The sequence below is a fragment of the Siniperca chuatsi genome, linkage group LG21 (assembly GCF_020085105.1).
Source record: "Siniperca chuatsi isolate FFG_IHB_CAS linkage group LG21, ASM2008510v1, whole genome shotgun sequence".
NCBI lineage: Eukaryota > Metazoa > Chordata > Actinopteri > Centrarchiformes > Sinipercidae > Siniperca > Siniperca chuatsi.
Window position 1 is genome coordinate 22,731,558 of NC_058062.1, and position 13,978 is coordinate 22,745,535.

The window sequence follows — 13,978 nt, forward strand, 5'->3', positions numbered from 1 at the left end:
TTTTTCCATGCAGTAAAGTATATATCATTAGAATTTAATATATTGCATAAATACATTACTTTTTTTCTCCTATTTTCTTTAACTATACAGGACATGTATAGGACTGTAGGATTTCCTCAGCTCTTGTGAACCCTTTTAAGCTGCACTGTTATTTTGTATTTGGGGGTTGTTAGAGAACATTTTCTATGTTGTGAAATGCAGCTCCAAGAGAAGAAGAACTTCTGAACTGCTCTTTCACGTTCCCCATCTGGGGATTGAATTGGCACCTTTTCAGTCACAAGCCTGCTTCTCTAAACTGTATGCCACTATTGCATCCCCGGAAATAGGTGCTTATTTTGTGAAAAATTGGGTATTTCATTTAATTATAAGCCTATTATATTCGGGTCACTGCCCCGAGTGCTCCGATGACCACGGGCACCACTGTTGCCTTCACCTTCCAGGCCTTCTCCAGCTCTTCTCTGAGCCCTTGGTATTTCTCTAGTTTCTCATGTTCCTTTCTCCTGATGTTGCCATCACTTGGTATTGCCACGTCAACCACAACGGCTTTCCTCTGCTGTTTGTCCACCACCACGATGTCTGGTTGGTTCACCATTACCATTCTGTCAGTCTGAATCTGGAATCCCACAGGATCTTGGCTCGGTCATTCTCTACCACCTTTGGAGGTGTTTCCCACTTTGACCTCGGGGTTTCCAGTCCATACTCAGTGCAGATGTTCCTGTACACTATGCCAGCCACTTGGTTATGGCGCTCCATGTATGCTTTTCCTGCCAGCATCTTACACCCTGCAGTTATGTGCTGGATTGTCTCAGGGGCCTCTTTACACAGCCTACACCTTGGGTCTTGTCTGGTGTGGTAGATCTGGGCCTCTATTACTCTGGTGCTCAGGGCCTGCTCCTGTGCAGCCATGATGAGTGCCTCTGTGCTGTCCCTCAGTCCGGCCCGCTCTAGCCATTGGTAGGATTTCTTGATGTCAGCCACTTCAGGACTCAATGCCGCACACATGGATCACTGAATGCTTAGAGATGTACAACATCAACAGGACTCTAAGACACTTCATTGCGAACTCGATGAGGCTGTGGAAAACCACCCTTGAGGCCAATGGCAAGCCACTTGCACAAGTATCCATCAAATGTGGCATATACCAAGGAGATGCTCTGTCCCCACTGCTGTTCTGCATAGGACTGAACCCCCTCAGCCAAATAATCAACAAGACTGGCTATGGATACCGACTCAGGAACGGGGCCACCATCAGTCACCTCCTCTACATGGATGACATCAAGCTATACGCTAAGAGCGAGCGGGACATCGACTCACTGATCCACACCACCAGGATCTACAGCTCTGACATTGGGATGTCATTCGGGCTTGAGAAGTGCAGTCGAATGGTGACAAAGAGAGGGAAGGTAGTCCACACAGAAGGGGTCTCACTCCCAGAAGGAACAATAGCAGACATTGAGGATGGTTACAAGTACCTTGGAATACCACAGGCAAATTTCAACCTCGAAGAGGCAACAAGGAAGACGGCAACGGCCAAATACCTCCAACGAGTAAGGCAAGTCCTAAGAAGTCAGCTCAATGGCAAGAACAAGGCCCAAGCAATAAACAGCTACGCCCTACCAGTGATCAGATACCCTGCAGGAATAATAAGGTGGCCAAAGGAAGAGATACAGACCACAGACGTTAAGACGCGAAAGCTCCTCACCATGCATGGAGGGTTCCATCCCAAATCCAGCACCCTGAGACTGTACGCTAGCCGTAAGGAAGGCGGCCGTGGACTAGTGAGTGTGAAAGCCACTATCCAGGATGAAACATCCAAGATCCACAAGTACATCGAAGATAAGGCCCCAACAGATGACGTGCTTAGGGAATGTCTCAGGCAATGGGGAACAGAGGAAGACGTGCTGGAGGAAGGACCATCATGGGAGGACAAACCCCTACACGTGATGTACCACCGGAACATAACTGAAGTGGCTGATATCAAGAAGTCCTACCAATGGCTAGAGCGGGCTGGATTGAAGGACAGCACAGAGGCACTCATCATGGCTGCACAGGAGCAGGCCCTGAGCACCAGAGTAATAGAGGCCCAGATCTACCACACCAGACAAGACCCAAGGTGTAGGCTGTGTAAAGAGGCCCCTGAGACAATCCAGCACATAACTGCAGGGTGTAAGATGCTGGCAGGAAAAGCATACATGGAGCGCCATAACCAAGTAGCTGGCATAGTGTACAGGAACATCTGCACTGAGTATGGACTGGAAACCCCGAGGTCAAAGTGGGAAACACCTCCAAAGGTGGTAGAGAATGACCGAGCCAAGATCCTGTGGGACTTCCAGATCCAGACTGACAGAATGGTAATGGCGAACCAGCCTGACATCGTGGTGGTTGACAAACAGCAGAGGAAAGCTGTTGTGGTTGACGTGGCAATACCAAGTGATGGCAACATCAGGAAAAAGGAACATGAGAAATTAGAGAAGTACCAAGGGCTCAGAGAAGAGCTGGAGAAGGCCTGGAAGGTGAAGGCAACAGTGGTACCCGTGGTCATCGGAGCACTCGGGGCAGTGACCCCCAAACTGGAGGAGTGGCTACAGCAGATCCCTGGAAGAACACCAGACATCTCGGTCCAGAAGAGTGCAGTACTGGGAACAGCTAAGATACTGCGCAGAACCCTCAAGCTCCCAGGCCTCTGGTAGAGGACCCGAGCTCGAAGGACGAGACCACCCGCGGAGGGTGAAGGACAAAGTTTTTTATATAATAGGAGAAAAAAGTAATGTATTTATGCAATATATTTAATATATATATAGACCTAGGAGTATCAGGTGTGTTTTAAGGAAACTTGTAGGTAGACATTATGTGTCACCCAACATAGGTGTTGGACTTCACTAATGTTCTTGTGGCTGAATAGGAGAAAATCCCTGTAGCCAGGTTGCAACATCTGGAGAAAAGAGTGAAACCAGAGAGTGGAGGCTGTTATAGTTTTGTTCAACAATGGGTGTGATGTTCAGGTGTCCATACTTTTGGCCATGTAGTTTGCCATTATCTCTGTATTTGAGCATGTGCAGTGAAAAGACAGAACCATCTAGTTTCTGTCTGTCCCTGCTTCCAAGATCAATAAATCTTATTTCTTAGCAGTTCAATCCATGAATGCAGCAAATTCAACAGAATGTAAATACATTTGATGAAACAGCAATGGCAGTTTGGACCTTAATCGCATCAAATGATCCAATGATATGAATTAAATCAGTCAGTCAATCAGGCAGTCAGTCATTCAGCGGGCAAATCTATTGATTCATAAAATATTCTGTCTCTGTTATGCACACACTTGCAGATACTCTCTCTCTCTCTCTCTCTCTCTCTCTCTCTCTCTCTCTCTCTCTCTCTCACACACACACAAACTCTCACACACATACACGCAGACTCCTCCTCCCTCTCCTCCTCTCTCGTCCTCCTCTCAGTTGGCCCTTTGACTCCTGGTCGGGACGGTATAACAGTAGCCTACAGAGCGGTGACAGACGGTGGATGGGGAAGGGCAGTTGCCGCAGCAGCAGCAGCAGCAGCAGTCGTCGGACGCACCGACCGAAGCATGCTCCAGCGCAGCCATGACTTGCTCGGCGTCAGATAGCGAGAAGATCGTGATCAACTGCGGCGGGATCCGACACGAGACTTACCGGAGCACACTGAAGACGCTACCGGGGACGCGCTTGTCTTGGCTGACCGAGCCCGACGCCTACAGCAACTTCGACTACGATCCCAAGTCCGACGAGTTCTTCTTCGACCGCCACCCTGCCACCTTCGCCTTCATCCTCAACTACTACCGCACCGGCAAGCTCCACTGCCCTAATGATGTGTGCGGGCCGCTCTTCGAGGAGGAGCTCGCCTTCTGGGGCATTGATGAGACGGACGTGGAGGCGTGCTGCTGGATGAACTACCGACAGCACCGCGACGCCGAAGAAGCCCTGGACAGCTTCGAGACCCCCGAGCCGGACGCACCCGAGGATGACCCGGCGCTCACCGGCGGAGCGGACGGTGACCTGAAGCGGCTGTGCATGCAGGAGGACGGCCGCAGGGCGACGTGGTGGGAGGTGTGGCAGCCCAATATGTGGGCGCTGTTCGAGGACCCCTACTCCTCCAAATACGCTCGGGTGAGTGGCCGGACAGGTGTCTATTTTTTCTATTCTATTAAACATGTGTATTTCCTTTTCGTTTCTCTGCGTTCTTGCGCCTTACCTATTAATTAAGTTTTATGTCTTTATGTCTTACTTTTTGCTGTTTCATTCTTTCCCTCTCGCGATCTCATACCCGCGCCTGGCACTGTTTTGGCCACAGCGCATTGTTGCGCGTAAAGTTACCCCCTAAACTGTGGGAGGATGTCAAATTCACTGCAGTATATTTTAACAAGTAGGCTGCACCAAAAATACATGACGTATAGATAGATAGAGTTTAATGGATGCATATGCTTACATATGTTCCCATTGTTAATTTCTTTCTCAGCTTTATTCTTTCTTTCCTCATTTCTATGCATTAGGCTTACATTCTGCCCATCACTTTGCTCCTCTCCCCTCCATGTTTTCTCTTCTCTTCTCCTCTCCTCTCCTCTCCTCTCCTCTCCTCCACTTAGTTACTCTACTGCTGTTCTTTCCTTTTAATCTCTCCCATGGATATCATTATTTGAAATTTTGGCCACTGCTGCTACCCATTTGTCAGTCCATCCTTCTCTATTTCTCTTTCTGCATCTCTCTCCAGTGTCTATATGTGTGCACCAACAGTTTTAACATTATTTAATTAGGAATTACCCTAATTTGGGATCCAGTTCTCTCCACTATTAGTCCACATTTGGTGTAAATTGTTCCACAGTCCAATAATGAACTTAATCACCAAGTAACTGAAAGTGAAAAGTTGGTGGATAGTCCTTCCTCCATTCATCTGCTGTCTCTCTTCTCAAATATGTTATTGATGAAACACAACTACAACCCTGTAAGCAGCAGCCACCTCACACATCTAATAAGTTGCTGGGTTTGTGCATGTGTAGGAGAGGATATACATGAATGCATTACTCTTTACTCATGAGTGTGTACCTTACATGTGCTGGCAGGTGATGGCGAATGCATTTGTATTTGTACTTGAGTGTCAGTGTGTATGAGTGTGTTACAGTGTGTGGATGTGTGGTTGTGTTTACACTGTTGCGCAATAAAACACTGCTCTTCCTCCAGCATCCATCAGAATTGGTTAATATTAGTTAGGCTATTTATTGTTTGACTTTGCTGGTGAACACATATCCTATCAATTTAGACTGGAGCACACTGCTAATAAATCAAATGTCATTGTTAGCCTCTACATATTATAGCTAATATTATTGCATGAAATAAGTGTATAGGTCTTGTCTTTGCACAGCATAGTACCCCAAGCAATTATCATAGAATATTTAAAACATGAGGATTGGGGGCGAGGTGTGCGGAGTTCTGCGGAAGCTTGACAATGTAGTATGTGACGACGTGGGGGGGTCAAGGGTGGTATGGGGGGACAGAGACAGATTAACACATTGACACACAGGAGTCCCTCCCCCCTGACTATAATGAGCTGGAAGATCACAGAGGTCCCAAGCCTTACCAGTTAGAACTGGTGCCTCCTGGACTGCGGCTGTCCTTGTAGGGACATGGAGATCCAAGAGAGGACAGGAGATGTCAGGGAATAGTACAAAACTAATGTTAGCTAGTGTTGGTTCTCCTTAGCTTAGCTGATAATAGAATAATTAGTCACATAAGGCCATTTTAAATTTTCACTTCCAAAAGTATTTAGGTAGCTAGCTAGCCTGACGGCTGTCATTATAATCTCTTTGAAAAAGAGAGAGAGTCAGTTATCTAGTTATCTCATCTCTACCTTTTCCATTTTCCCCTCCTCAGTTTCATCCCTTTCCTCTTCCTGGGCGGGCAGTCCACCACCTCTCACCTGTGTCTCCCTCTGCCTTCCTCTGCTTAAATGTCTTAAAATATATGGCCGTTTGCAGAGCCAGAGGCCAGTGCTGACCTGGATCATTGTGAGTTGAGGTGTATTTTCTGTGGACTGCCATACGCATAGAGAGCATATTGACTCAATTGCTCTCTGTGACTTATGATGGAGACACACAGTCAGAGACACACATACTACACACACACTGTCACACAAAACACCATCACACACAGTCTGACGTGTGCACATGTACTGTAGGGAATCATGGATACACACCTTCAAATGCACAAATTTATACACAAAATGCACATAAACAAAAAAACATACACGGCTACACAGATGCACACAATGTCCAAAGTACCATTTGTCCACCAGGGGTTCACAGACCCCTTGTGGCCTGTGCAGGGACTCCACGGGGACATTTTTAAATCTAGTCATCATTTTAAAAGTATCTTTATATCTTGATTTTCTTGTTGGTTGATGTTTTTTTTTAAATAATTCCATTATTTCCTCATTAAAAATTAAAAATGATTTATTAGATTGCAAAAGATGCTGAATGTGTGTCTAGCATTCATTCCTGAAGACACAGGCACACAACACTTAAACGCTGGAATTATTGTTCTCCAAAGATGCATGCAAACGTCTCTGAGAACCTATGTGGAGAAGGGTGTTATGGGTAATCATGTTCTTTCCCTAACCTTAACCGTATTGTAGTTGCCATGCATAGGTATTGTAGAAAGTGAGAATGTTACAAACGTTTGGACATAAATAAACATTGGCTTTCAACGTAATCTGAGGTTTTGCAGAATTGTCCAATATCAATGTTCTTGTTTTGCAATAGGGTTGTTCTGCCCTGAGACAGTTGACAAAAAAACTAAATACATCTATGGATGTCCATGGGATGCAGCTACAACACACTCTAGCTGCCGTGTAGCTCTGTCACGTCTCTGCCATGGTTCCAAGGTGCACTGTGAGCATTTGTCAAGTAGCGCACCTTCAAGCAGCCTGTACCTTAAGCATTTTCTTCATTTTTGTATGGGCTTCAAAATGCCTCTTACAGAAATACATCTTTCTCTATAGTGCCTTAACATTTAGAAGCACTAATCTACTCCTAGGTGAGAATCCCTCTGTAAAAACAGCGTATCAATGAACAAAGTTATGTAGGGAAAAAGTGCATTCTCATGCAGCAAAAGTGAAGAACTACAACTGACTGCCTGCTTACATTATGTTTTCAGATGTTCCCAGCACTCTAAAGTACTTGAGTGTGTCTTTGTACATGTACTTTTCATGTACAGGTGGAGTCACAGATTTGCAGGTGGGGATGGCAGTAGTTGCCAGTAGGTCTATGAGGCATGTCAGCTTATCACAAGGGATGCAGTACTGAAAAAAGTTTGAGAACCACTGGTTTACACCATATGATGCTAAAGGAATAAGACAAAGGGAACATCTAACATTAAGTTTGGAAGTGTGAATCTATAGCATTTATGAGGACAGACACAATTCTTTGTTGCAGCTGCATCTCGTATTTAGCTTGTTAAGACCGATGGCAACCAAACAAGAGATCAAAGATTATTATTATTTTAAAATTGTGGAATTTGCATTGTGCTACTGTATGCTCTCTTACCTCCTCTCTCTCTCTCTCTCTCTCTCTCTCTCTCTCTCTCTCTCTCTCTCTCTCTCTCTCTCTCTCTCAACCCAACTGGCAGCAGCAGATGACCGCCCACCCAGAGTCTGGTTCTGCTCGAGGTTTCTGCCTCTTAAAAGGAGGTTTTTCCTTGCCACTGTCGCCAAGTGCTTACTCATGGTGGGATTTGTTGGGTCTCTGTAAATAATATTATAAAGAGTATGGTTTAGACCTGCTCTATAGGACAAGTACAATGAGATAACTTCTGTTATTTAGTGGTGCTATATCATTAAAATTGAATAGAACTGAAGAGGGGTGACAGTAAAAAAAGACAAATTGAACGCTGGGGTGGTGTCATGGTGGGGGGGTTGGGGATCAGTATGACAGCTGAGGTGACTTTGTGTTGCAGTGTTGCAGTCAATAGTTTTGGTGCCAGCACAGTGACATAAAGATAGCTTGGAAGGGGTGACTGGGGATGGCCAGTGCAGCAGGGCCAAAGTGGGCCGTGGTCAGGCTCAGTTTTAGTTGATTAGCTTGGTGGAGAACTATGAGGATGAAGCTGCTTGTCCCTGTCAACGTCTCGGCCGAAAAAGAAGGAAATGTTGGATGGAGAAAGTGATGAAAAATTAATGACTGGATAACTGGTTCAATTCATGCATCTGTCCATTAAGTATATGCAACATCCTTGCAAAGGTAGCAGGGTTTTCCATTTCTTTCTGTCTTTCTTTTTCCTCCTGTCTTCTCTTCTACTCTACGTCTGTAAAGTCCTCCCCCCGTTCCTTTTCTCCTCGTCATCACCACTGACAGCTCGTGCTGCTTTATTACCATGATTTCAGAGCTGAGTGCTGGATTGCTTGTTATCGCTATTCAGCCCCCCCAATCCCCTCCAGGTCCTCTCCCTCCATCCATCCCTTCCTCCTCTACCCCCCTTCTCTCCAGCTCTCTGCTTGTGCTATAGCGTAACACTGCAGTCCCCGTAGTAGCTGACTGCGCTCTAGTCTGCTGCAGAGAAGGAGGGAGAGAGACACAGAGAGGGGAGGGGGTGACAGGATGAGAGGTGTTTTTGGTGGTGGTGGTGGGGTGAAATGAACTCAGAGTAAGAAGGAATAGAAGAAGAACAGGATGGGGGTCACTTTCTACACCCCCTCATTTTTGTTCCTGCTTCCCCTCTTTTTTTTCTTTTCTGCTGAGCTCGGCAGGCTGGGACACTCAAATCCGTTTATCGATCGGGCAGTATGTCTCAGCTCGCCTCATTCAGGTGGACGTCTCAGCTGAATGGTGTTCCTTTGTAAGCAAAACCTTCCCACACACACCTCTCTCTCTCTCTCTCTCCCTCTCTCTCTCCATCCTGTCACACAGCAGGGTGTGATAGCAATTCCCAGTCCCTCAAGGAGAGAAACAAATACCAACACAGTGGCAAACACACATACACGCACCTGCACTTACACATACTTATTGTGCCATCACACACAGGAATTGTGGCAGTGTCAATGTCATTTAGACCTAATTGTCAGAGGCTCAGTTGCACATGTGAGTTATTTGGGTTCATCATTATTATACTGTGATATCATGCTAGAGTGTAATAATTAGCTACATAATATATAGCTACATTAATACTGACCACTGACGTGGTTTGTTTCATGTAAGATAGCTAGACCCACATGTAAAAACTGCAAAAATAGAAGTACCAAACCCACAGTTCAATTTCATCACATTCCTTTCAATGAACATCAAAGAGATTTATGGATGTCAGCGGTGGTGGATATAGTATGCAAGATAGGGCAATTGTTTTGGTCAATTAAAGCTGCACTAATCAATGTTTTTATGTTAACAATGGATTAAATATGTGTAATGCTTAAGGTGTCGCACATATTGACAAACACACAGATATTCTCACCAACTCTGCAGTTCCCCTCAGCACTAAAGAGCTTTTTAGCCTCTTTTAGCTCACTTTGGTGTTTTGGTTTTACTGCCCACAGAATTTCTCATTAACCTAATTTCCAGCAGCAGCAGGAAGCTGTTTTCTACAACCTGTTCAGCACCAAACTGCAGACAGACACAGTTATAGACTAGATGGTGAACATAGTGGAGCATTTAGCTGCTAAAGCTAAAGAGCCAGACATTTTTCTCACGAGCTGGTGGAGATTAAACTTGGGGGTGGGGGGATACTTGAGCACATCTGATAGGGCTGTGGGGATACATCAGCATGACTCCAGCCCTGAGCTGGATGAGATTGATATCCATATTTTCATTTCAATCTTGAGAGAAAAAAAATAGTCCATTACCGAAAATGTTGAACTATTCCTTTAAGAGCTAAGGTGAGACAGATGATCAGTGGGTGGAAACTGGCCCCATTTATTAACCGATTCACCCAAAAACAGTGATTTACCCAGTGTTATTTATGGAGCAGGTACATTGGTTCTGACCTTCAGTATGGAGCACGGTGCTCAATAGTAACGTCACTGCAAGTTCTCAAAACCCTCTGCAGCAAAACAATGACAACCAGATGATGATATTTAATCACACACACTTCAAAATCTTCTTATCTTTTTCTCTCCTGATATTTTTCAGTGTCTTTCCTCCTGTTTTTAAAACCTTAAGCAGTGCTCTCTCTCCCCCTCACACTCTAGTGGTTTTGTTGCGCTAATATATCCAACAGGGTCTCCCTTCCCCCTCTGTGCTTTTCAGGATAACGCTGCGACAGAGCTTTCTTTCTCTACGTGTCGCACATTGCAGGAGAGAGACTGAGAGAGAGAGAAGTGAGAATGTAAGAGGAGAGGGTGCAGAGAGAGAAAGAGGGACACCATACTATAGTTGATGACATGTCAAGAAATAAAGCGTTTAACCTCTGAGTGATCTCCACTGAGTGATCTCCACTGTCCTCTCGCCTCGCAGGGGTCAATAACACAGTCAGCGATACACACTGGCTAAATGCAAAGACACATACACTTGCGCAAAAGTAGCTAATTGAGCATAGAAAACAGCATGTGCAGTAAGACCCTAGCCTCGATCAGCCAAATGCACTGACACATGCAGCAGATTACTGTAGAATGATCTGCGGTGATGTGCTGTGTGTGTGTGTGTGAGGGAGGTGAGAAATGCAGCTGATCTCCTTCTACCTTACTGGCTGGATTTGAACACCCTTGCCTCCTCCCTGTTTTGGTGCCTATGTTTAAAGCAGATAGGGCTTTTGGAAAAGAAGCTGCTCAGATTGCAACAAGAAAGCTTCCTGAAACCAGTTCCCAAATACTCCCAGTGTCTCCAAACAGCTTCAACATATGCAAGTTTGGTTCTCTTTAAAGGATAATTCTGTAGTTATTCTTTATTTTTTAATATTGTTAACAAATCCCATGAAAAGACCAAAACCAACAATGCATGCAATAATGCAATACTTCCTGACTTCTCTACCCTGTCTGTGACACTCCAAACCTGTTGGTTCTTACTGAAGACTTATATTTTTAGAAACCTGTGCCAAATATATAATATATATAATTTTATTTGAAAAAAGGATCAGTGATATAATCTAAAACAGCTGGCCACTGTAGTTTTTAGCAAATGTTACTCAATCAGGAGGAAATAGTGCATTTGTTGGGGACTATTTTATGTGTGTTCATGTTAATGAAGGAACATGTCACCCAGTGCAACAGTGTGGCTTACTGATGTGTTTTTAATTATTTTTTCTCAACAATGGAGCTCTATGACACAGAGGAATACGATATATCAGGCTTTGGATACACACATAATACTTGTTAGTAGGATAAATTTATTGTTAATTTTTATCTTTTCATGAGATTTATTGACAATAAGAAATATATAAAATATTACCAAAGATAAAATTATTATCTTTCAAATATCAGAGGAGTTCGTGAAATGTTATCAACAATCCATCTCCATGCTTGTGTCGTTGCGATGAACGTTCTTCTTTTCTTGTCACTGTAAGAAAGCAAGGAAGGATAATAGGTCTCTACAATTTGAGACGTTTTGTGGCAGTATAACGTCATAAAAACTCATAGAGAGCTCAAGAGAGCCACAGTCGTCATTCACGTGACCACCAGGTAAAGGTAAGTGGAGGTTGTTTTAAGCATTTGAACAAACTACTGATGCTGTTGTTTTTCTTGTGAGGTCAGCTTTTGACTTGTCTCAAACTTATTTAATTTGTTTAGTCTCCTTCATCAGCATCTCTCCTTCATGACCAAAATAGACTGAAGTGATATCAACCAGGAATCTCCCTCTTGTCACTTTGTTTGCAAGTGCTTCTAAAGAAAAGTTGCTATGGGCTCAGCAGCTGTTATGAGTGCTAAGCCGTATCCTCATAGCCCTATAAGAGCTAATAACACCATATGCTCTTCCTAAGGTTCCTGTAACCACAACTCCCAGCAACACAAAGGCTACATCAGTCACAGCATAGCAGAATAAGTAGAACAAACAAAATGAAAGCGCCCTCCCCCCCAAGAAAAGGAAACTTAGTAATGATCAAAATAAAAATTCTTATACTAGCACGTCACAATTATGGCTTGAGGCCTCAGTATGTTTCAAACAAAGTAGTTCATAGATGTGTGTCGTCTGAACATGTCTGAAGTGTTTTTACCTGTGGGGGTTTCCGATACTGGTAGGCGATTCATTGAGAATATAGTTTGAAGCATTTTGACACCTTTTAGAGTCTCATAGTTTAAATATGAAATACAAAGTCAATAGTGACTTGACTTAAGTCATAATTATAGGATATTTTCCAGATATCAGATTTTGTACTTAGTGTCTCATGCTCATAATTGTGACTCAAGTCAGAATCAAATAATTTGGCCTTTTTTTATAATATCTAATACTTTTAAATTATCTCAAAATAATGACTTAGTATGTTAATTTTTGGATCTTACTTTTTACACTTTTTATCTAAACTTTTATTTACTATAGTATTTTTAGCCAGGCGAGCTATGTGGCTCTAGCGATGACAATCTTGGTCGGTTGGTCCACCACTTTGGTCCAGACTGAAAAGTCTCAACAACTATTGGATCGATATGCCATGAAATTTGGCATTTGACATTCATGTTTCTCTCACTTTGGTGATTGCTTCACTTTCTGTATAGCTCCATCATCAGGTCAAAATTGAATTTGACCAATACTTTGGTTTATTACCAAATACCTGGAAAACTAATGTCATTTCTCACAGAGCTGCTGGAATGACTGAATCCTAACTTTCCATCTTTTTTGTAATTTTTTGAGCAGGAAATTGTACATTCAAAATAAAAAAGTGTCCCTGAGGAATTCACCAGAATGCAACACAACTGCAACATACAGTAATTGAAGTCATTCTAGAGAGCTTGGTAATGTTCTAACATATTGAAATTCCTGAAAATACCCACTAGGTATGGTTCGTTCTGTGTAATGGTGTTGGATGGGTGTCAGAGGATAATTATGCACGAATTTACCATGTGAGCCATTATTGTGCAGGTAAAATCACCCACTTATTTGGATGAATGCCTAATTGTTAGAGTGCTCACAGTGCATGAATCCTGTCAGTCTGCTGAGCCAGTGAGCTCTCTACTGCTGAGAGAGCTGATATACGGTGTAGGTTTCAGCCAATATAATATATAGCTCTGCTATGAAAAATGAAAAGCTTTACATGTGCTGTTTGTTCCCCTGTGGTGCTTTCGAGCTCTGAAGTGGCTAATGTAGTGACAAGTAGTGACACAAAAATAGAAACATTGCTGGAGGTGAAGAAGTGCTGAATCATCTTCAGAACACAATTTTAATTTGGGAGCAATTGTTTTGCTGGTAATCGTTTGTTGGCACTTTCAGATGGTGAAGCAGCTGCTGAAGCAGACGTTGTCCAGTGCTCAAGTGCTGAAATAGTGTACAGAGTACTGAGTAGACATAAAGGGTCATGGTCAAAGAAGGGAACCACTGCCCTACCGGATTAATCCCTTGCCATGTCTTGGTACGGTTGCCATCCACGCACATACTGTTGTGGTGGTTTGGTCACCACTGTCTTTGATATGACCCTTGTGGATTAATGTTGGTTATTAAGAAAAGCTCTCCAAACCCATTTTCTTTCTGTCTTTCTTAGCTTATTTTAGCTTAGCTAAGCGTAAAGACTGGGTACAAAGGAACAAAAAGCTAGCCTGGCTAGGCAGGTTTGTTCAGAACTGTTTCCCCCTGTTTCCAGACTTTATGGTAAGCTAAGCCAACTGGCCATTGGCTACAGCATCAAATTTACTGTAAAGACATGATTGATCTTCTAATCTAACTCTCGACAAGAAAGGGTATGTACAACTTCACCTGCAACCTTGTGGCACTTGTGTCAAGTGGAACATGGAACTGAGTGTTGCAGCACTTATTCTCAAGGGCTGCTCCTTGACTGTGGCTTGCATTGTACCTCATTTTTCCATTGCTTTGGACAAAATGAATAAATGT

At 43.7% G+C, this 13,978-nt stretch overlaps 1 protein-coding gene across 10 annotated transcripts in view; it reads left to right on the plus strand.

Moving 5' to 3' along the window:
• The first annotated feature begins 3,415 nt into the window (after positions 1-3,415).
• Positions 3,416-13,978, plus strand: part of LOC122869301 (potassium voltage-gated channel subfamily C member 1-like) — a 136,292-nt gene continuing 125,729 nt past the window's right edge. For 7 of the 10 annotated variants that reach the window (XR_006376291.1, XR_006376292.1, XR_006376290.1 and 4 more), the window contains exon 1: positions 3,416-4,139. Coding sequence is in view for 6 of the 10 variants with exons in the window: in XM_044182144.1 (XP_044038079.1) it covers positions 3,597-4,139 (543 nt within the window). In the remaining 4 variants the exon portion in view is untranslated. The remainder of the gene's footprint in view (positions 4,140-13,978) is intronic. The other 3 variants (XR_006376293.1, XM_044182148.1, XM_044182149.1) reach the window with 2 other exon arrangements.